The sequence below is a fragment of the Calliphora vicina genome, chromosome 3 (assembly GCF_958450345.1).
Source record: "Calliphora vicina chromosome 3, idCalVici1.1, whole genome shotgun sequence".
Taxonomy (NCBI): domain Eukaryota; kingdom Metazoa; phylum Arthropoda; class Insecta; order Diptera; family Calliphoridae; genus Calliphora; species Calliphora vicina.
The window spans coordinates 48,260,766-48,283,712 of NC_088782.1; the positions used below are offsets into that span (position 1 = coordinate 48,260,766).

Consider the following 22,947-nt stretch of genomic DNA (forward strand, 5'->3'; position numbering starts at 1 on the left):
ATCAAGCATATATGGTCCTAAGTGAGTGAGAATGGTACTTTTTTGAATTTTCTATAACAATGGACTTAGAAACATGAAATTAAGCATATATGGTCCTAAGTAAGTGCAAATTCAAGGTGAAACTTCATGATAATTTTTCTTTAATCTAATGGTACTTTTTGTAATTTCTTCACCAATGAACCTGGAAACATGAAATAAAGCTTATATAGACCCAAGTGAGTGGGAAACTACAAGTATATGTGAGTGAAAATTCAAGGGGATACTTCATGATACTTTTTCATTAATCTAATGGTACTTTTTTGAAATTTCTATAACAATGGACTTAAAAACATGAAATTAAACTTATGTCGTCATAAGTGAGTTAGGATTCTAGAGGGAGACTTTTTAACACTTTTTTTTAATCTAATGATACTTTTTTGAAATTTCTGTAACAATGGACTTAGAATCATGACATTAAGCATATATGGTCCTAGGGGTAGACTTTTTGGTACTATTTCTTTATTCGAATGGTACTTTTTGTAATTTCTTCACCAATGAATTTAGAAACATGAAATAAAGATTATATGGACCCGAGTGAGCGGGAGACTTAATAGTACTATTTCTTTCTTCTAATTGGGGTGGCGATGCGCACCGGTTCAGCTAGTAAATAAATAAATATATAATCTAGATCCTCTTAAGATTCTATGACGATCTAGCTACGTCCGTCTGTTGAAAACGCGATAGGGCCCAAACAAAATTTTACACAAATTAGTTTCCAAGTAATGTGAAATTATACTGTAAAGTTTGTAGAAAATCTGGCAACATTTGTCCCTAGTCCCCATACAAGGTCCTCCTCAGAGAATGACTTGAACATTTATAAGTAAGTATTAAATAATATCGTGATGAAATTGGACATTAACAAGTTTTATATGAACCTAAATCATTCTACCAACTTTTGTGAGGGTCGGTCCATAATTAACCTCTATATCGGACAAATATTTTATTGTCATATATTGATGGTGGGTATACCAGATTCGGCACAGCCGAATATAAAACTCTTAAGGCCCAACTATAATATGCATACACTAGCTTAAGTCAGCTTAAGCAAATGTGCGAATACATATAAAACGTATGTGACAAACTATAATGTACTTAAGAGAGTTTCGTCAAGTTTCGTCGAATTTTATTTGCTTAAGCAAAGTGCGAAGCTGGTCGCACATTCCGTACGGAATCAGCTGTTTATTTATTTTATACAAAGAAAATAAAGAAATAAATGAAAAGGATGAAGAAAATTTATATATTTTGATAAAATAATAAGAAATACGTATTTTTTTAATTGCAAGTTGCACATAAATGTTCAAATGGGGCTAAATAGTTTTGAATGCACGTAAGTACATTATAGCCACCTAAAAGTTTCTTTGAATTTCCTTAAGCATTTGACAGACTTTTCGTTCGGTTTTGACATTACCTTAAGCTAGCTTATGCATATTATAGTTGGGCCTTTACTTATTTTATTTATAATTTATTTAACATGAAATTAATATAAAACAAAAGATCTTACATTTTGTACAATATTAATTTCTTGATAAACAAATATGTAATAGTATTTATTAAAGTTTATCTAATAAATCATAAGAGTTTACAAATTATCATCTTGTATCTCTGACTCTGTATCTCCTTTATGTGTATAATTTTGAAAACACTTTTTAACAATTAGCCCAAAGACACATTATTCACGCATTCATGGTATTTTATCGACAACAACTAACACTCAGTGCAAAAGATGAAATGATGATATTGCAAAATGTTTGTCAAACCATAAATATATACAATACAGTACAGTATAGTGCATTTATTAATTTATTTATTTATTTATTATGAACAACTGATGATAATGTTTATAGCACTTTAAACACACCGTATATTTATTTCATTTAACACATGACAATGATTAACTTCTGATTTTACAGATATGGACAAATGAACATGAAAATTGTCTGTATTGCCTGTTGTACTCGTATTTAGTCGTCATAATCATTATCATGGCTAAAGTAACAATTATTTAATTAAACATATTAATAACTGATTTTGTGGCAAACAACTTTATGAACAGTTTTGTAGAGAAAATTAAGAGTTTATATTATGTTAAGTATTTTTTAATTGAACTCCTGTTTATTTACAATAAAAGAAATAATTATCACTACCATCGATTCTCGATAATATACCCCATTTAAACGGACTCATGAGAGCTAGAAACAAATATTTTGAAAATAAATCATCCATTTCTAACTGAGAGATCTGATTGATATGAAATTTCACATAAGCGCAGCAGAGGAGTATTCGACTTTATGTTTAGACGACTGTCGCCATAAACCACTCAGGAGCGATGCTTTAAACATATTTTTTATGTTGATATTTTTTACTGGACAAAATATGTCCGGTTATTATATACCCACCCACGGTGATTATAACATCATGTCAAGAAAAGCTCAATTCATAAAACTCAACCGGACCAAAATAGCAATAGTTCGGAGAACTAAGATTCTCTCCCGAGATACTCAGCCATACTCCTTCACCTCCCGTGAAGTCGAGAACATTATCTCCAAGTCAAAACCCTCCAAAGCTCTAGGTCCGGATAGCATATCTATGGTAATGCTAATTCACCAATTGGTGATTCCAGATATCCGGAAAGTCGTTCGAATTATCACAATTCTAAAACCGAGCAAATCCGCTACTCAAAGTGAATTATACCGACCCATCTCCTTATTAACACCTGTAGCTAAAATTTTAGATCACTGCTGATCGATGCTGATCAATGACATCACGAACTCAACACTTCACAATGATGTCAAACGCTGGTTATTATGCGGAAGACATGCGTTTGTTGAGTTCAGAGATCAGAAATCAAAATACAACAGGATGAAAATGGGCATTCCACAAGGAGGAGTACTCTCACCGATGCTCTTTAATATATATCTTGCTAAGCTACCTGAATATGTCTGTATGCAGATGATTGAACTCTAATCATATTTCAATATCGACGACTTAAGTGCCAAAATCACTTAATATCTGGCCACCAGAGCAGATTTATTTCAGTAACGAAAATTAAGGTTATCTGCTTTGAAATCCTCGGCGTCTCTTTGGACCAAAGACTAAGGACGGCGCTCATCATCTTAATCGAAGGACGAATTATCCTTACGGTTCAAAACACGAACATTTTAGGGGTAGTCTTCGACAGCGGCCTTCACTTTTCAAGACACGCAATTTACATCAACCAAAAGTTTAGAAACAAGAACAAGGTCCTTACAACTCTATCTGCCACCTCTTGGGGCATGGTCAAGGCGACGATTGTAGTGACGTACAGTATGGACCTTATTCCTTAGTGACGTCCAATGGCGAGGTTTACAAACGGCTCAGAATAATGCACTCTGGATCGCATCTGGTTGTATTAAGATGACGAATGTGGATCATCTACAGAGGAGACCAGGTTACTGTCGGTCAGACAACATAATCAGCCCAATTATGAATAAAAAATTCCGCAGGAGTTTGTTCCCCGGGAGTTTTTTCCCATTGAATTTGAATAGGAAAAATGAGAAAAGGGAAAAGGGAAAAAACTCCCGGGGAATTTTTATTCATAATTGGGCTGAATGTGTTGTTCACTAAAAAACTCCTGTTGGCATGTCATCTGCCGAGTCGCTCCAACCATCCGACGTCGACCGATTGTCTATTGCAAGTACTGAGGCAATGACCTTTTGCACCACAGTGTACCACACCACAATGTAAATGGTCATGTTTTTGAAAACTTAAATTACGGAATATAGTTTTCAAAAAAAGTTTCCATTGTATTATCACTCACTGTATTTACCAATAGTATAAAAAAAAGTAAAACTAACATAATTTCTCTCTAAATCCACTATATAATACTTTTTATTAAAGTTATAATTCAATTAAGACAGTCTTAAAATTAAATTCAAATGTATAGTTTTTCATAAAAAAAAATAAAATAAAGAAATTCCAGATTCCTTAAAAACAGAGTAAAAGAAAAATAAAATAGTTCAATTATGTTCCTTAAGACAACAATTTAATAAGTTGAGTTAGTTAGTTAGTCTATTCATTTTGTTGCTGTTGTCTAGTGAAATTAAAAAACTTAACATAATCTTGTACCAGGGTCATTTGATTCCAATACAAATCGACCCATCGAGAATAAGCCGAATGATAGGCTAAATTGAGAGAATCTGTTGTGGGGTTTGTTAAAGTATTTGATGAATTGCTACTGTGGTTACGAGTGGTAGTTGTAGTATGAATTTGAGTGAAATCTGTGGCCATGCGGTTTTCAAGACATTCAGCTAACTCCTCGTCATCATCATCAGCATCTCCATCTTCTTCTTCAGCTTCTTCATCTGTATTAAAATAATGTTCACTTCCATCATCATTATCTTCCCCCTCTTCTTCCTCCTCTTCCTCTTCGTCATCGCTTTCATACGATTCATCTTCACTTGATGTATAGTACACAGGAATTTGTTGAGGCCTTTCTTCTGTATTATTGTGTTCTGAAGATTCTATGCCCGATGAACCAGATGTTGAGGTTTTTTCATCAAAACCACTCGTATTGCCACTACGCTCTATATCAGAGCCAGAGTTGTCCAAAACTTCATCTTGAGGCGATGTGGCAGAATCTGAAGAACTTTCACTAGTTGGTGATGAATTGTTTTCATTATTTTGCAGAGCATTCACTAAAGGTGAGACGGAATTGGGTGGCGACTGATAAGGTGGTATTTCAATCTAAAAAACAAAATTCAAAAGTGGTAATTTTTATAATTTTATGTTTCAAAAATCCATCTTACTTGAGCAGTTTTATTAATGGATAACTTTTGCTGTAGTTTCTGATGCTGCTGTGGCGGTTTATTTTTTTGCATCTGCCCAGCCAAGAGGTCTGGCATAAATTCTGTCACTTGATTGTGAGCTGGCGATGGAAAATGTTTTGGTTCCTTATCTCCCATACTTATGTTTGTTTCATCTGTGGCCGGATATAAATCTGAAGAATTGTTTTGTAATTCTGAAAAAGAATCTTGTTGTACAGATGGCGTAGCTACGGACAGTATAAAGGTTTGTTTATCAATATCTTCAGATACCGAGGTCGAAATGTCATCTTCTTGGAAGTTGGCAAAATCGGAATACAGATCATGTACATTGTTAGTGGGTGATTTTTCATCAGGTTTATCGATGAGCAAAGATTTCAATTGTGCTAATTTGTTGGAGGACATTAATGGTTCATCCACGGTTACTGCAGGCTGAAAAGATGTTGCAAATGTATGTGGTGTGTATAGTAACTTGAAATCTTACAAATTGAGAATGATTTCAAATCAAATACTTTCTCAAACGTTTAAAAATTTTGTTGAACAAAAATTAATTGAAAAATGTATTTTATTTTCAACTTACCTCTGTGAAAGATTCATTGTTATTTAAAACCTCCTTGGTGTAAGCATCAAATAAGTCAATTTTAGTGCAAGGTTCACAATCCTTTGTCTGTGAGTCCTGTGAAGAATGACGATCGACCAGAAATTCCACCAGTGTTGGTATGGCTGATTTTTGCATTAATACCGATTGATAACGTGAAATATCCTGTTGACTGCTACGCAAACTATCAGCCGCAATGCTGCTGGCATCATCAATAGTATTCGAAGTTAACAGATGGTGTGAGGAGCTGTTGTGAGATTCTCCAGCTGTGTTAAGATTTTCGGAGGGGTTTGGCGGTGGTGGTGGTGTACCTAAGGGTGGTAAATCTTCAATACAGTCTTCATTATTTGAGGGAGATAACATGATTTGTTGAGCATTAAGTTGTTCGCTGGACAAATTTGGCACGTGCAAAGCGCTATCTTGAGAATTGACTAGAAAAGTATTGGTGTCGATGGACGATTGTTGGTTGGATGAAATATTATTTGTAAGATTTTCCTTATTATCCGACAGCGAAGAAGTTAGTGTAATGTTGTCTTGTGAGGCTAGGGGAGCCAATAACTTCTGAATATCACTTTGATACACACCAAAGTAGTTGGCATCTTCTTCAAATTCTCCAAAATTCCATAAATCTCTTGGGTTCTTTTCTGGTTGATCTTTCAAAGGAAACTTCAACACCTTCATACCAGTACCAACTTCGGTTATAAGTTTTTTAAAATTCCTTTGGTCTTTTTCTGACGATACAAAACTAATGGCTAAACCATGAGAACCAAAACGTCCTGCTCTGCCTATTCTATGCAGGTAAGTTACTACATTAACTGGTAGCTCAAGATTAATAACCAAATTTACATGTTCGGAATCCACACCACGTGCCATTAAATCGGTGGCCATCAGTATGCGTGTTTTAAATTCACGAAATTTACGGAAATTCTCCAAACGTGTTTTTTGATCCTGAGCCCCAGATATCAGTTCACAAGGCCAGCCATCCTTTTCCAAATAATTGCGATACGAATCAGCACGTGATTGTGAGCCAGCAAATATTAAACACTGTTTAAAAGCTACTCTGCCAAATATATGTCTTAAGGCCTCCAATTTCAATTGCATTTCTAAAATACTTGTTTTCTGTTCGGGCAATTCATAGACAAATTGTTTAATGCCCACCAAGAGTGTTGCACGTTCCTCTGTGGATATCAGCAAAGGATTTTTCATAATCTTTGCCAATTCCTTATCCAAATTATCAATGAATGTGGCACTACAGGCTATGGTCTGTTTGCGATTTGGCAAAGCTTTGCGTATTCTCTGTAAATCTTGGCGAAATGTTTGTGTATACATTTTATCAGCCTCGTCTATAACTAACGTGGATATTTGTGAAGTATTTAAAACTTCATTTTGTATTAAATGTAAAATTCTTCCCGGAGTGCCAACCACAGATTTTGCCCCCTGCAAACGTTTACGATCCTCTGCCACATCCATTCCACCAATAACACAAACAGCGCGAAATCCTGCACAATATTTACCAATTTCATTAAGAATTTCTTCAATTTGCACTGCAATTTCACGTGTTGGTGCCACAATCAACGACTGTGGCTCACGCAAATCGCTTTGATAGAACTCCAAGACAATCGTAGAAAAAATCAAAGTTTTTCCGGTGCCCGATTTAGATTGCACTAATAAGTCTGGTAAAATAAAGAAAATTCATATTTTAACTGTTTAAATTATGCAAGTAGAGTTAAGTATTATTTACCCATTCCTGATTTACCCACTGGTATAGCGGTGGCTTGTATTACAGTGGGATACATAAAGCCAGCTGTATGTAAACCTTTACGCACCGGCTCCGAAAGTAGCATTTTACTGAATGGCGCCAATTCTTTTAGACGCACATCATCGGTTCTTTCTTTAGCATCCAATTTGTGAGCAATGCCTTTTGTGTCCATTTTTTCACTAAGTATTTTTTAATTTAATTAAATTTTTATTATAAATTTCACAAACGTTGAGCAAATTTTTTTTGTTTACCTGTTCTAGCACGATACACAGTAAAAAAAGACCCACGAAAATTAAATGTCAAAAAGTACACCACTGCAGTGATGCCAGACTGAGCTGCTAATATTAACAAAACCAAAGCCAATTCATATAAGGTGGAGTCAGTCAATCAGCTGATTACTCTATTTCTGTCAAAACTTGTTTTTATATATCAATATCGCCCTATTCTGTGCTTATTATTCAATTACAATTGAACACAAAAAAACAAAGTTAAACATATGCTCCTTTTTCTTTTTCCCAATTGGCTTCACGATCTGGCACAAACACTCCCTGGTACTTAATATCCTCACGAAAGCATTTATCCTTGCACCAAATACACGACAAATAATAACCAGCACTTAGAGCATATGTTTTCATGCATTTGGAATGCGTAAAACCGCTGCCACAACATTTCGAATATATCCAACGAGTCGCATTTTGTAGCATAATTTGCTTGCATATAAAGCACACCTCTGTTGTTTGCGATGGCCTACGTGCGAATAGTTCTATTTCATATTGATCGACCGGCACGCAGTCATGGCTGTATGATTTAAATTCCCCCAAAAATTGCGATAGGCATCTGCTGGTGTGACCGCAAGTCAAATGAAAATATTTCTTACATGTACAACACTGTATGGAGGCGCTCATCTCAAAACAATATTTGCACTCGCGCGTCTGTGCCAAAGCTATTTCTTGACGTATATCGCGCATAAGGAAACCTAGTATACCACTACGATCTTTTCCACGTTGTGGCAAATGAGTTGACAACAACTAAAGGATCCGATTTAGTTTTCAATCATCAAAATTGGACCTAGACAACACTCACCAAACAATAATAGTGTACACGCATTCCTCTCTTTTCCATCCATTCACCAAAGTGAGTTAGGGATAGACCATTCGCTTCAGTGGTTTTGTTGCATAAACTACATGTTCTCATAATTTTTTTAAGATTTTAAATTACTTTTTGGACCCGCTAAAAATGATATTTATTTATTATACCCTTCAGCTTCGTGAGAAGGGTATATATAAGTTTGTCATTCCGTTTGTAATTTCTACATTTTTCATTTCCGACCCTATAAAGTATATATATTCTGGATCCTTATAGATAGCGGAGTCGATTAAGCCATGTCCGTCTGTCTGTCTGTCCGTCTGTCTGTCTGTTGAAATCAATTTTCTGAAGGCCCCAGATATCTCCGGGATCCAAATCTTCAACAATTCTGTCAGACATACTTTCGAGAATTTTGCTATTTAAAATCAGCAAAATCCGTCCATAAATAACGGAGATATGAGCAAAAATCCGAGACAACCTCTGAAAATTTCATCAAAAAACACAATGTATTGCATGCTTTGACAAAAAAACAACAAAACGTATGTTTGGATGTGCAAGTTTTGTGTATTTTGTTTTTTTTAGTGTTTTGTTTCTTTTGGCGTTGTTGTTGTTTTTTATACAACTAAACGTTTGTTTGGTTGTGTGTTGGTTTTTTTTACAAAAAAGCAACAAAACGTATGCTTTGCGTATTTTGTTTGTTTTTGTGTTTTGTTTCTTTTGGCGTTGTTGTTGTTTTTTATACAACTAAGCGTTTGTTTGGTTGTGTGTTGGTTTTTTTGTCAAATAAGCAACAAATCGTATGTTTGGATGGAAGCATATGCTTTGCGTATTTTGTTTTTCTTTTGTGTTTTGTTTCTTTTGGCGTTGTTGTTTTTTATACAATTAAACGTATGTTTGGATGTGTGTTGGTTTCATTGGCTTGCGTATTTTGTTTTTTCTTTTGGTGTTTTGTTTCGTTTGGCGTTGTTGTTGTTTTTTGTGTTCTTGATAAATTTAGGATGCTGTACGCTGAAAGTGGGCAATGTACATACATATATACTAATTATAAAAAATAATAATGCATCCACAACAAAGGTGAAGGGTATATAAGATTCGGCATAGCCGAATATAGCACTCTTACTTGTTTTTTATTAATCTTTGATAAAGTATCTCAGTTTTCATAATTGACATTGAAAACTGAAAACTTTAGCCCTAGTACAAAACTGGCTCATAAAGGGAAATTTTAAATACCCAAATCTGGCAATATTGCAATTAATGAAATTTCCCAACTTTTTTATTAATAAAAAAAATCCCAAAACAAATGTGGTTTTTTTATTCGTTTACTCCTTTAGTTTAAATTTTTGGTTTATTTTTATAAAAAAAAATGTTCAATGTGTCTTAATTAAAATGCTCTTCAATAAAAATCTGCCAATATTGCCATTGGTCACAATAGATTCGTTGAGTTATCAAAAATGTTTAATACCCAAAGATAAATTTCCTGTTAATGCAAGGCCGGGCCAATGGGCAAAATGTTACTTTAGAGAAGTTGCATCAGAAACACAAAATTATGCCATAGCTCAAATATTTCCTAGATCCGATGTTGATGGTGCATGTTATATGGACACATGTGTAGCCAAATATACTAGTAATAAGGATCAACGATTGATTTTAAAGGAATTAAAGTTATTGGAAAAAAATCAAGTAACTTGTAAAGCTGATGTGATAATTCAATTGAATCCACAATATTTTATCAAAAACTCCAGTCTTTTAACAAAATCATATCTCCATGAATTGTCCAAAACATTACTACAAAAATACCATTTAACACCTGGTAGTTCAGTTACTGATACATTTTTCGTAGACAATGGAGTAGATTCTATAGGAATTGAATTTGATGAGTGTACAGATGATGGCATTTATTTAGTAACGGATGATACAAATTTAAATATTAAAAATATTTCATTAACAAACAATAACTTAAATCGAGATCTAGTAGCATTAAATGTGACACCATTTACTGAAGCTAGTCAAGAACTTGATGATTTAATGAAGTTTGTAAGCATGCAACGTTTTCAAAAACGTTCATTATGTATGAGCTTGAATACACTGTTAGTTGGTCCCGTTGGCTGTGGCAAAACCACTTTAGTGGAGGAGTTTTTACAACGCCATCATTGTAATGTATTTCATATTGAAATTGGAAATTGCCTAAAACAGTATCCGGGAGAGACTGAAGCTGAATTGAGAAAAATATTTAATGCAGCTTGTGATTTTGAAAATAAATTACAAAATGAAGGTACAGTTTTCCATCAATCTTTTAGTGTGCTTTATATGAAAGGTTCGAAAGAATTAAATCTATTTTCGAAATCAAAATAAATTTTATCTCTTAACCATTCTGGTAATTAATTCATATGTTTAATTCCTTTGCACTTCAAATATATTGATTTCATTCCTTTGAGGATTCATTCTTTATAGAATTACAAAACTTGTTCATACTTTTATAAAACTCACTATACTTTAATTCCATTACAGATCCCACCATTGTACTTCTAGAAGAAATTCATCTACTTTGTCCACAGGCCACTTCTGCTGGCGGCAACAACTCGGAATCGTTGGCTAATTCTGTGCGTATTTCGGCACAATTATTATCATTGGTTGATAACCTTTTCACCACCCGAACTAATATAATGTGTTTGGCTACCACTTCTAAGCCGGATAATCTCAATGAACTTGTTAGACGTCCCGGAAGATTTCAACATGAAATAAATATAGCAGCTCTACAAGAAGAACATCGTAGTCATATTTTAAAAGAACTTCTAAAGCATAGCATACCTCATCTTAATATACCTCATACAATATTGGAAATTTTGGCCAAACATACACAAGGTTATGTTGTAGCTGATTTAGCTTTACTAGTGCGCAATGTGACCCAAATTGTTTTAACTAAAACCGAAGAGAATTTTGAACATATTGTACTTGATATACTAAAGAAATCCAAACCAATTTCCTTAAAAGGAACAGATGTAACGGCTTATAGGACAACAGAAACATTTGGGTCTATAGGTGGTATGTTGCAGTTAAAGAAAGAGCTAGAAGTTTCTGTTTTAGCAGGTCTAAAACAGGAGCAGTCATTTAAAAGATTCGGCTTAAGCCTACCAAAGGGATTATTGTTATATGGACCACCAGGTTGTGCCAAAACTACAATAGCCAAGTGTTTAGCTACAGAGGCAAATATGACGTTTATAGCCACATCGGGGGCAGAAGTCTATTCGCCGTATGTAGGTTGCGCAGAAAAGTTTTTAGCTAAAATTTTTCAAACGGCTCGTAAAAATTCACCCTGTTTAATATTTTTAGATGAAATTGGTAGGTATATGTATGAAATATAATTTTCTGGTTTTATGAGTATTTTTATTTTTATTTTTTTAGATTCTCTAGTAGGCCGTAGATCCTTAGGTGGCTCTTCAAATTCAGGCGATGTTCAAGTTCGTATTCTGTCCACCCTCTTAACAGAAATGGATGGCGTTATTGCTACATCAGGCCAGAGTGCTCACATTCTGGTGGTAGCCGCTACAAATCGTCCTGATATGGTTGATGATGCTCTTATGCGTCCGGGGCGTTTTGACAAATTAATTCATGTGCCAGCACCCGATTTATTATCCAGACGTTCTATACTCGATTTGTATAAGAGTAAAATGCCATTTTCCGAATTTCTGGATTTAGATGCTATTGCCAGTCAAACGGAGAACTATTCTGGTGCCGATATTTGTAATATTTGCAATGAAACTGCTATGCAAGCCTTTCAGCGTGATTTCAATTGTAAGGAAATTCTAATGGAAGATTTTGAAAACGTTTTGAAAACAACGAAATCTTCTCTGGGCCAAAGTCAAATTGATTGGTATTACCAATTTGAAAATAAATTTTAACAAATAATAATGATTGTTGCTTCTTTAAAATTGTTGAGAATTGGTAAGCTCACTTACTGCTCCCTATAACCCCCATTGTTGTACTCATTCAGGGGGGTTACTCTCTATTGCGATGCGAAAGAAAAATGGTACAATTGGTACCCTTTATTGCGTTTTCGCATCGCACAAAAAATTAATTTAAAATGTTTTTATTTACAAGTTTGACATTTAATTTTGTCATTCTTCGCTATTGTTTATTTTGTGGTGCCAGTATTGCTTCTTTTTGCGAAAGCGTTTGCGTAGACGACACAGAGTACAAAATTGTATTCTTAACGCATTTACCTTTCGCATCGAAATTGCTTTCGCATCGCAATAGAGAGTAACCCCCCAGGATCATGTTTCTAATTTTATATTTGCGGTTTCTCACTTTGTATGATCCAATACCGCCCATTTTCAGCCAAATCACAAATAGTGATACAAAACAGGAACCAAGTTTAAATACTTTTACGATTACAGTTCTTTAGATATTTGAAATTAACAACGTATATTTTGTGATTAACATTTTTAAACTGGAGTAAATAATTGGATTAAATCTTTATTTCTTGTAATATTTTTGTTCTTCAAACATATCCAACAGTCTTTTTACCAGTAAATTTGCAATTGTGTTATCATCCATTCCCGAATTTGCAATAGTGTTATCATCCATTACCGCAGCCTCTTGAAAACTTCCTTCATCAGTAACAGACTTAGAACTATTAGGCATTTCCGGTGTTATCAAGTTACGCTTTAATAAATTCACATTAATAACCGTTTCTTGTGATGTTGTGCTGTCAGATGACGTATTAATAGTACTTAAACTTTGGCTAAGAGTTAATACCGGTCCAATTTCCGTTGTTATTTCTTTGTTAACATAAAGTGAGGTGTCTAATAAATCATCCTCTACTACTCCTGCGAATGTTTTATGATGAATAATAGTTTGCTCGGTAATTGAACAAACGTCACATTTAAATTCCTGTATTTTTTCTTTGGAGCCTTCAAAGCCGGGAATGCAGCCTGGTGTATGGGCTCCAAAAGAACCACAGAATTTACATGTTATAAGTTGCCATTTGTAAGCTGTAAAAATAATTGAATGAAACTACTAGTTATAATTTTAAATATATATACACAATTACCATTTTTAAAATCTCTGCCCTTGGGACATTGACAGACCGCCATATCACAACGTTTATAACTGCGATACAATTCTCCATATGCTCCTTTTTCTTTTTCCCAATTGGCTTCACGATCTGGCACAAACACTCCCTGGTACTTAATGTCCTCACGAAAGCGTTTATCCTTGCACCAAATACACGACAAATAATAACCTGCACTTAGAGCATATATTTTCATGCATTTGGAATGCGTAAAACCGCTGCCACAACATTTCGAATATATCCAACGAGTCGCATTTTGTAGCATAATTTGCTTGCATATAAAGCACACCTCTGTTGTTTGCGATGGCCTACGTGCGAATAGTTCTATTTCATATTGATCGACCGGCACGCAGTCATGGCAGTATGATTTAAATTCCCCCAAAAATTGCGATAGGCATTTGCTGGTGTGACCGCAAGTCAAATGAAAATATTTCTTACATGTACAACACTGTATGGAGGCGCTCATCTCAAAACAATATTTGCATTTGCGCTTCTGTGCCAGAGCTATTTCTTGACGTATATCGCGGATAAGGAAACCTAGTATACCATTATGATCTTTTCCACGTTGTGGCAAATGAGTTGACAACAACTAAAGGACCCGATTAAGTTTTCAATCAAAATTGGAACTAGACAACACTCACCAAACAATAATAGTGCACACGCAATCCTCTCTTTTCCATCCATTCACCAAAGTGAATTAGGGATAGACCATTCGCTTCAGTGCTTTTGTTGCATAAACTACATGTTTTCATTATTTTTTTAAGATTTTAAATTACTTTTTTGACCCGCTAAAAATTAGTTGTGCCGGACCGTATTAGTGATGTAAAAATATTTGAGTTTACTGGATACTCAAAAGTAACTCATCAATACTTTTTGAGTTGCATTTTTCATATACTAATGTTAAATTTATCAAACGTTTGTTTATAAAATAAAATTTCCATAAAAAATCGTTTTATTAATCTTTGATAAATTTATTTTATTAATCTTTGATAATGTATTCAAATCTCAGTTTTCATAATTGACATTTTTCTCATCTTCCGATCTATGTGTTTATTGAATGATTGATATATAAAAATACACTGATGGACAAAATTCACCGCCATTTCCCTTTTAGGATGTATAAAGGACCGCCACGCTACGTTTTTGTAAATAAGGTTAAGTTAAAAAGACTAGTTTTAACTGAAGTGTAATTAAAATGAATTAATGTTTTTGTTGAAAAAATAAAATTTTGTGTTTCAATTATATTTATAACGTGGTAGTCCTTTAAACATTCTAAAGGAAAATGGCGGTGACTTTTGTCCATCAGTGTACATAGATCGGAAGCTTTCCTGTCAAAGGCCTAACTCAGTTGTCAAAAACCTATGTGGTGAGAATGCATTTAGTTAATAAAAACTAAATGAAAACAAAAACAACACCCGCATATGTGATTTTTTTTGGAATAATATTATTGTTTGAATTTTCGTTCTATGTGTATTTCTCTATGGTTTAACCCGGCAAGTCATCGTCGGAAATATAAAAAACTTTTTTGTTTTAAAAAATGTGAGTTAGAAAATAAATTTTGGAATGAAACTAATACAAAAAATCCAGTGATAGTTTATATAGTTTACTTTTATTTTACATTTTTAAATTACTGTGCTTCACCTAAAAATATGTTTATAATAGAACATTTTTAAAAAAATAAAGCAGTTTAGGAATATATTTTTAATTTAAACAATTCATGTATATACCAATATCAAATTTCTGCAAAAAAGATAGATTAAAAATACTAAGCTGTGTATATTTGATATTAATATGAATAATCAATTAATTCAAAATATTTTCCACTGCAAACAATCTGGCTACTTCGTTGCGCTTTGACATTCTATTTTACACGAGTTCTTCGTTAAGTTTCGTTAAAAAAACTGTATCTGTACTCTTCTTACGCCATTGTCAAATGAAAAATTGACGCATAGAAAAAAAGTATTGTGAATGTAAGCTCCGTGAAAATTTATAAATTTTATTGAAAAATTACTATTTTTCACTAGAAATTATCACTAAAACTTGCAACAGGCTTAACTCCATAACAATTAAATGAAGTTTGTTCAAAAGGTAATTATTTTAAGTGGAAAAAGTTGAATTAGATTTTGTCAAGACGGCATACACACATTCGATCGGCAAAAAAAAAGTTCTGAAAATTTTCCTTTGTGCTTCTTTTTCTTGTGCTATTCTTCTCACTACATGTTTTCTCTTTTTACACACACACACAATCATACAACTCTTGTTTTTGCTGCTGCTTCACCGATGCCAATTTCATGAATGAATGTCAAGTAGGAGAACAAATAAAAAACAATAAAAACAACGCATATAAAACGAAAAACAAAAAAACCTTTAGTGACACGGTGGAAAAAAAGCCGCATTTGTTTTTTTACGGGTAGTTTGCAACAATATATTTTTTGTATGTGAAATTGTATACCAGTGTTTGTGAGAGTGTGCAATTGTATATATCCAATTGACTTTGACAGCAGATCAGCAAACAAAATCAATGAAAATCATGGCTGATTTAGATGCTGTACATTTGGGCCTAGATGAAAATGAAGCTGACATTGCTGAGGAACTGCAGCATTTCGATGATTCATTTGATACGCGCAGCGAAGCCTCCGAATCTGGCTCGGATTCATCGGACTCTCAACCCAGCATTAGTTCTGTAAGTACATCGCACTCGAATAAATCTAAAGAGAAGAGAAAAACAAAAAAATTGGATAAGGCCTCGAAAGATTCCAACAAGAAGTCAGCCACCAAACGTTCTAGTTCAACTCCGAAAGATACCGCTGCAGCTGTCAATGGCAAGTCGGCTTCATCTAAGAAGAAAAAAACGGAATCCAATAAAGATGCCGATACCTCTACTGATTCGGTAGAACATAACAAGGGAGAATCGGCTAGTGAGTCTAAAACTTCTCGCAAAAAGTCTATTGACAACGCACAAAATACTTCCTCCAACAATGCCAATGTCAGTGGCAGCACAAAAAGTGACGCCAGCGATGACGAAACTGGTAAACCCAAAAACACTACTCCTTTCGATAGCGATTCAGAATCGGAGGACTCCGATTCGGCAGCAAATATAAAACGTAATGGTCGTAAAAATACCTCTAAAAGTGCATCACCGGAAAAGAAAACTAGCTCTTCGGGGGGTGGTGGTGGAGGTGTTAGTAAAAGCGTCTCGACCTATGACTATAAAACAAAATTGAATTATTTGTTCCGTGATACACGTTTCTTCCTAATTAAATCAAATAATGCGGACAACGTGGCCATAGCTAAGAGTAAAAGCGTTTGGGCCACTTTACCCCAGAACGATGCCAATCTGTGTCAGGCTTTCAAGGAGGCACGTAATGTTTTATTAATCTATTCCGTCAACGAGAGCGGTAAGTAAAGTATATAGTTATATACATAAATACGATTTTAATATTGGGAGGAAACAATATTTTTCTGTGGTAATACGAAATTTGTAGTTCCTTAACATTTTAAATTTGCTATTCTATTGAGGTTCAAAGCTTAAATTCTATATATGTATATAAAAATAATGTAAAATAGTGTAGTTTCATTTGTATATAACTTTTTAATCTTAGTTTTACTATATATTTCCTAAAAATCCTTTTCTTTTGAACACAGGATATGGAATAAAAAATTTGTCCTTGAACAAAGGATATCTTAAACAAGTAAGGGAGATATATTCGGCAGTGTCGAATCTTTTATACCCTTCTACAAATTATACTTTAAATTAAAAAATAAATATTTATAGGTAAATTAAATAAATTTTTTTTTTTTTAAATTTTTTCCAATTTTTTTTAGTTTTTTTAATTTTTTTTTTTAATTTATTAGTGAAAAAAATTCGGGTTAAAAAATATTTTTTCCATTGTATGTCCAAACTATATGTACTTCGTTGCAATGGACTTTGAAATATCTATCATTAAATATCCATATTGTCTATATTAATGACTTAAGGTAGGGTCAGATATGACAAATATTTGTCGAAAAAGACGTAACCACTAAATAAAATACATTTTATTTATTTCAAAAACCTATTTTACTTTGGTTGATTCAAAACAAAAAATTTTGCTTTATTTTATTTGAAGATGTTTGATCTTACAAAACACTTGTAAAAGTAAACACGTTAAACACGTTTTGAGCAAATATTTGCCATGTGTGATATACCTTTAGTAATCCAGATATAGATAAAAAATAGGTCAAAAATCGAGGTTGACCCGGATTTTTCCTTATATCTCAGCCATTTGTGCGCCTATTTTAAATAGCAACCGATATATATTGATAGTTATAGATAGCGAAGTCGGTATAGCCATATCCGTCTGTATGTTGAAATCAACTTTCCGTAGCCTCTAAATAAGTTACATACATGATTCATACATCAATATGTCGGGAATTCTTCCGGCTCGGTTGCTATTTAAAATCGACAAAATCTGCCCACAAATGGCTGAGATATAAGGAAAAAAACGGGAAAACCTCGTTTTTTGGCCTATTTTCGATTTATATCTGGATTATTAAGTCATTAATATAGATAATATGGGTATCTAATGATAGATATTTTAAAGTCCATTGCAACGATGTACACATCTGCTCAAAATAATAGATACACCAAAATTTATTTTTTAAAAACGAAAAAAAATAATGGTATATTGTAAAATTATAAAAAAAATTCAGTCGATTTTTATTTATAGTTAAAAGGAGAGTAAAAAACAAAAACAAAATATTTCATAATTAATAATAAATATTATAAAGTAAATTAAATTTCTTAAATTTCGAAAAATTTGGTGCTCATAATAATAGATACATTTTTAAAAATTCTTATTAAACAAAAGCTAATAAATTTTATCTTAAAAAAATTAGTTTATTATTAAAGTAAAGCTAGTATCCAGTATATCCACCTTTGTTTTGTAAAACTTTCTCCACTCTTCTGGGCATACTGGATATCAAGTTCTGACACTTCTCCAATGGAATCTCGTACCATATTTTTTGCGTTTTCTCCCATAAATCGTCTTTATTTTTGAAAACTTCCTTCGAAAGCCTTATCTTTAATTCACTCCACAAGTTTTCTATTGGGTTTAAATCAGGGGATTGGCTGGGCCAGCTTAAAACAGGTACGTTATTCTCCAAGAACCAGTTTTTAACTAATCTTGAACTATGTTTTGGTCGTTGTCCTGCTGGAATGTCCATATTAATGGCATATTTTCCGATGCATATGGAAGCATTACGTTTTCCAATATGTCTCTATACCCACTAGCATTCATGGTATCTTCTATTCGGAATATCGGACCAACACCATTCCATGAAAAGCAATCCCAAACCATTATGTTTCCCCCGCCATGTTTTACCGTCTTTTTTGTAAATTTAACGTGGAATTCTTTTCCTTTTGGTCGGCGTACATTTCTTTGGCAGTCGTTTCCAAACAAATTTATTTTTGTTTCGTCGCTCCATAAAATATTTCTCCATTTTTTTTCGCCTTCACACCCGGACCATTGTAAGTGCTCTTTAGCAAATTCTAATCTTGTCTTGATATTTTTTTGGCGCATTAGTGGCACTTTTCTGGCAATTCTTCCTGGCAATTTAGCTTGTAAAAGACGACGACGAGCTGTTTGTGGACTGATTTCGTTACATAGCTCCGCAGAAATAGCTTTCGATGATATGAAAGGGTCTTTTTTAACCATAAGGACGATCCGCCTATCTGTTTCTGGACTGGTTTTCTTTGGTCTACCGCGAGTTTCTCTTTTTTGTTTTTTAGATAAAGCATTTTGGACAAAATGTAAAGATCTTCCTATGCTCTTTGCTATTTCCCGTAATGATTTTCCTTGATTTCTCATCGTTTGAAAAATTTTTTTCTCATCTTCGGTACAATGATGATTTCGTCCCATTTTCTTCAAAAGAGTCCTATTTTTTATAAAATTGTTGCTAAAATTTAAATTATACTTACTGTTTCACGTAAATAGGAACAAAAAATTGCACAAAAAAAAAATTGTATATAAACAAATTACAAATTACTGATGTGTATCTATTTTTATGAGCAAATAATTTTTTGTAATTCAAATAAATTCGTTTTTAAAAATCAACATGAAAGCAAATAGTTGCCAGATTTTTGACTGACATGACATTGCCAGATAGAAATTTTAATAATATGATGTATTCTTAACGCTTGCGAGGAAATTTTCAATGTTACCGCCATTTAAATTTTTTCCAATTAGGTGTATCTATTATTTTGAGCAGATGTGTATATAAAGCTATAGTAAGTTGGATCCAAATCGGAGAAAAATATTTTGTAACCCGATTTTTTTGTCACAAATTATTTTTCCAAAAAAAAAATTTTTTTTAATTAAAAAAAACTTTAAAAAAATTAAAAAACAATTTCGAAAAGAAAAAAATTTAAGAAAACAATTTTATACAAAAATTTAAAAAAAAAAATTTAATTTTGTTCACCTAAAAATATTTAAAAACAAGAAAGAAAGTATGGTCGGTCAAGCCCGACCATATAATACCCTACACCAAGTAAATGAGTAAAAATATTTTTCTTTTAAAATATCAATAATTTATATGCGTGAGTGATTTTCGGAAGTGGGCCTTATATGGGAGCTATGACCAATTATGTACCGATCACCATAAAATTAGGTCGTGTGCTTTATGTCTATGTGAAAGTTATTTATGTTGAATTTTGTGTATATACCAACATTTTTAAGTGATTTAAGCACGTTAAAGTGATTTTCGGAAGCGGGTCTATATGGGAGCTATGACTAATTATGGACCGATCGTAACAAAATTTGGTGACATGAATTTTGTATATATAAAACTTATTTGGAGCGAAATCTGTGTAGATACATATATAAATTAAACATTTATGACCGATAAAGTCCAATTTCGAGAGGACATTGTTATGGGGGTTAGGTGAAATAATGGACGGATTTCAGCCAGTTTCAATTGGGCCGAAAAAATAATATGTACCAAATTTGATCGAAATATCTTCAAAATTGCGACCTGTACTCTGCGCACAAGGTTTACATAGACAGCCAGCCAACCAGAAAGTGATTCTAAGTCGATCGGTATACTTTAAGGTGGGTGTTAGACGAATATTTTTGGGCGTTACACACATCTGCACAAACGCATAATACCCTCCCCACTATGGTGGTGTAGGGTATAAAAATTATTTTAAAGTATAATTTGGTGAAGGGTATCCAAGATTTGGCACAGCCGAATATAGCTCTCTTGTTTTTAATTAACGTAAACAAATGATTAATGTTATTTTTACGGTGAAATAATAATTTTTTTGATGTAAAGTTAGTTCTATAGAAATGTACTCAAAGATAAATTTTGTTTTGTTTAAATTATTTTTTCTTCATTTAAGGAAAATTCGCTGGTTTTGCTCGCATGACAGCGCCATCAAGTCGTGACATACCCCAGCCATCATGGGTTTTGCCTCCAAGTATCTCGGCTAAAGCATTGGGTGGTGTAATCGAAATTGACTGGATTTGTCGCAAAGAACTGTCGTTTAATTGTACCTCTCATTTGTATAATTCCTGGAATGAAAATAAACCGGTTAAAATTGGACGTGATGGTCAAGAGATTGAACCAAAAGTTGGAGCTGAATTGTGTCGTCTCTTTCCCGAAGATGATAAAATTGAATTGACACCTATTTTACGGAAATCAAAGGAAACAGCCAAGATGATGAGAGAAAAGGGTATACGGGTGATTTATAAGGCTCCCAGAAGTCTATCATCGCGTGGTGGTGGCCGAGGAAGTAATCATTATCGTAGTGGTGGTGGTGGCGATCGTCGTGATGGTGGTGGTCCTATGCGTCATAAAAGATCCTATGGTGCTCCTCATCGCCCATACAAACTATCACATATGGGCCATCCAGGGTCAGGTTATAAGCGTGGTGGCTCACCCTATGGTCGCGGTGGGCCAGGTGGTGGTGCCGGTGGTAGTGGTGGCTCGAGAGCAGGTGGGGGTGATTCTTCATTACCTCCTTGGGAAAGGTATATGACGCCCACCGCTGCAGCTGAGGCATATTTGGCTGACTATATGCGTACCATGCACGGCCAGCTGCCGCCACTGCCGTTTGTACCACCATTCGGTCAAATACCACCACCTACACCGGGTGGTACTGCTGTACCACCTCCTGGTATGCCAGGTTCGATTTATGAACAATTGCCACCACCGGCAAGATATTACGATGGTCCACCATTGCCCGACTATCCTCCACCCCAGCCAATGCGCCCTCCACCGCCAGGTTATGATAAGAATGCACCATCATTCGAAGATTTTGCAGCTTGGAAACATGCTGGTTTACCCACCGGTTCTTTGCCACCCGGCTTTCCACCGAATATGTCTGGTGGTGGTAATGGCAATAGCAGTTCCGCAGCTGGCGGTGGTAGTGGCAACAGTGCTCCCGGCGGTCCCGGTAGCATAAACAACTCAAATTATCGCGGTAATCGTAACAGCAACTCTAATTCAAATACGAATCGTTCGCGTGATCGTCCAGGTCGTGCTAATGACTACCATCATCGTGGTGGTGGTAGTGCGGGCGGTTCATCACGTAGTGGAGGCAGTGGAGGTGGTGGAGATCGTGATCGTCACTTCCGTGGCGGTAATGAACGCAATAGTGGACGCAGTTATCGAGATAATCGTCGTTAAGTGTTTAAAAAAAATCTATATTTATCTCCTCTCTTTTTTCTAATTTTTATAAAATTATCGAATCGTACGCAATTTTTGTGTTTTCACTGAAAATCGTATAGTGTAATAACTTAAACAACAAGCCTCCTATTTTAACACAAACAAACAAAAAAAAAAAAAAAAAGAATCAACCAACCATTAGACGACACCTCCCTCCACTCCACTGTACTCTATGCAACGTAATTAGTGATTATTTTTTTTTTATTTTGAAATCAAAATATTTTAAAGGTGTTCGAAAGTAAAAAAGAAATGAAAAAAGTATTCTCAACTTTTTAAAAGTGTTTTTAAAATCAATATAGTTCTTTTTACTAAAATATATACATATATTACAACACCTTACCAGCAATTGATAAGAAAAAATATTTAAAACATAAATTTTAAAAATTTAAACAAAAATAAGTGTGAAAAATATTTGAATTTGATGCTTAACGAAGAAAAAAAAAACTAAAAAAAAGTATAACAAAACTTAATATTTAGTATTTAACCTTAATTTAGTTTCTTTCTCCTTCTACATAATTATATATATATAAAACTTTTAAGAATTAAACATACAAAAAGAAAAATATTGAAAAATACATATAAAAAGAAATATAAAACGTAAAAAAAGAACTTTTTATTGCAATAAATTAAGGTGGAGAGCCACTGATTATGTTTCAAAGTTATAAACAAATAAAAAAAGAAACAAATTTTAAAACAAAAGACTGACTAAAAAAAAGAATATTATTTTGAAAATAAATCTTTTTTTGAAAAAAGACGTTCACTACTCTCCTTACCTTAAAAAAAACGAACTGTTGGTTATTGCAAGTAAAATACAAACAAGGAAAGAAAGAATATAAGCAAAGTTATAATTAAAACAAAAAATTTAATTCACTCACCTGAAAAGTGTTGG

General features: G+C 33.8%; 5 protein-coding genes across 5 annotated transcripts; 2 read left to right on the top strand and 3 right to left on the bottom strand.

Annotated features, from left to right (window-relative positions):
* Positions 1 to 3,876: 3,876 nt before the first annotated feature.
* On the bottom strand, positions 3,877 to 7,445 carry Gem3 (Gemin 3). The gene is made up of 4 exons (XM_065505062.1): positions 7,178 to 7,445; positions 5,419 to 7,109; positions 4,824 to 5,270; positions 3,877 to 4,761 (listed from the first exon to the last, which is right to left on the bottom strand). Exons 1-4 carry the CDS (start codon positions 7,365 to 7,367, stop codon positions 4,087 to 4,089), a joined length of 3,003 nt encoding a protein of 1,000 aa, XP_065361134.1. The 5' UTR covers positions 7,368 to 7,445; the 3' UTR covers positions 3,877 to 4,086.
* Positions 7,446 to 7,683: 238 nt separating this feature from the next.
* Positions 7,684 to 8,389, bottom strand: LOC135953754 (pineapple eye protein-like). Its single transcript, XM_065503739.1, has 2 exons — positions 8,279 to 8,389; positions 7,684 to 8,223 (listed from the first exon to the last, which is right to left on the bottom strand). The coding sequence occupies exons 1-2, from the start codon at positions 8,387 to 8,389 to the stop codon at positions 7,684 to 7,686; spliced, it is 651 nt and encodes a 216-aa protein (XP_065359811.1).
* Positions 8,390 to 9,613: 1,224 nt separating this feature from the next.
* On the top strand, positions 9,614 to 12,190 carry LOC135953821 (uncharacterized). The gene is made up of 3 exons (XM_065503833.1): positions 9,614 to 10,553; positions 10,790 to 11,620; positions 11,684 to 12,190. The coding sequence occupies exons 1-3, from the start codon at positions 9,668 to 9,670 to the stop codon at positions 12,178 to 12,180; spliced, it is 2,214 nt and encodes a 737-aa protein (XP_065359905.1). The 5' UTR covers positions 9,614 to 9,667; the 3' UTR covers positions 12,181 to 12,190.
* A 468-nt stretch (positions 12,191 to 12,658) lies between these two features.
* On the bottom strand, positions 12,659 to 14,040 carry LOC135954751 (pineapple eye protein-like). Its single transcript, XM_065504976.1, has 2 exons — positions 13,332 to 14,040; positions 12,659 to 13,272 (listed from the first exon to the last, which is right to left on the bottom strand). The coding sequence occupies exons 1-2, from the start codon at positions 13,816 to 13,818 to the stop codon at positions 12,755 to 12,757; spliced, it is 1,005 nt and encodes a 334-aa protein (XP_065361048.1). The 5' UTR covers positions 13,819 to 14,040; the 3' UTR covers positions 12,659 to 12,754.
* Positions 14,041 to 15,289: 1,249 nt separating this feature from the next.
* Ythdc1 (YTH domain containing 1) lies at positions 15,290 to 22,667 on the top strand. Its single transcript, XM_065506538.1, has 3 exons — positions 15,290 to 15,440; positions 15,663 to 16,750; positions 20,731 to 22,667. The coding sequence occupies exons 2-3, from the start codon at positions 15,874 to 15,876 to the stop codon at positions 22,017 to 22,019; spliced, it is 2,166 nt and encodes a 721-aa protein (XP_065362610.1). The 5' UTR covers positions 15,290 to 15,440; positions 15,663 to 15,873; the 3' UTR covers positions 22,020 to 22,667.
* Positions 22,668 to 22,947: the final 280 nt, after the last annotated feature.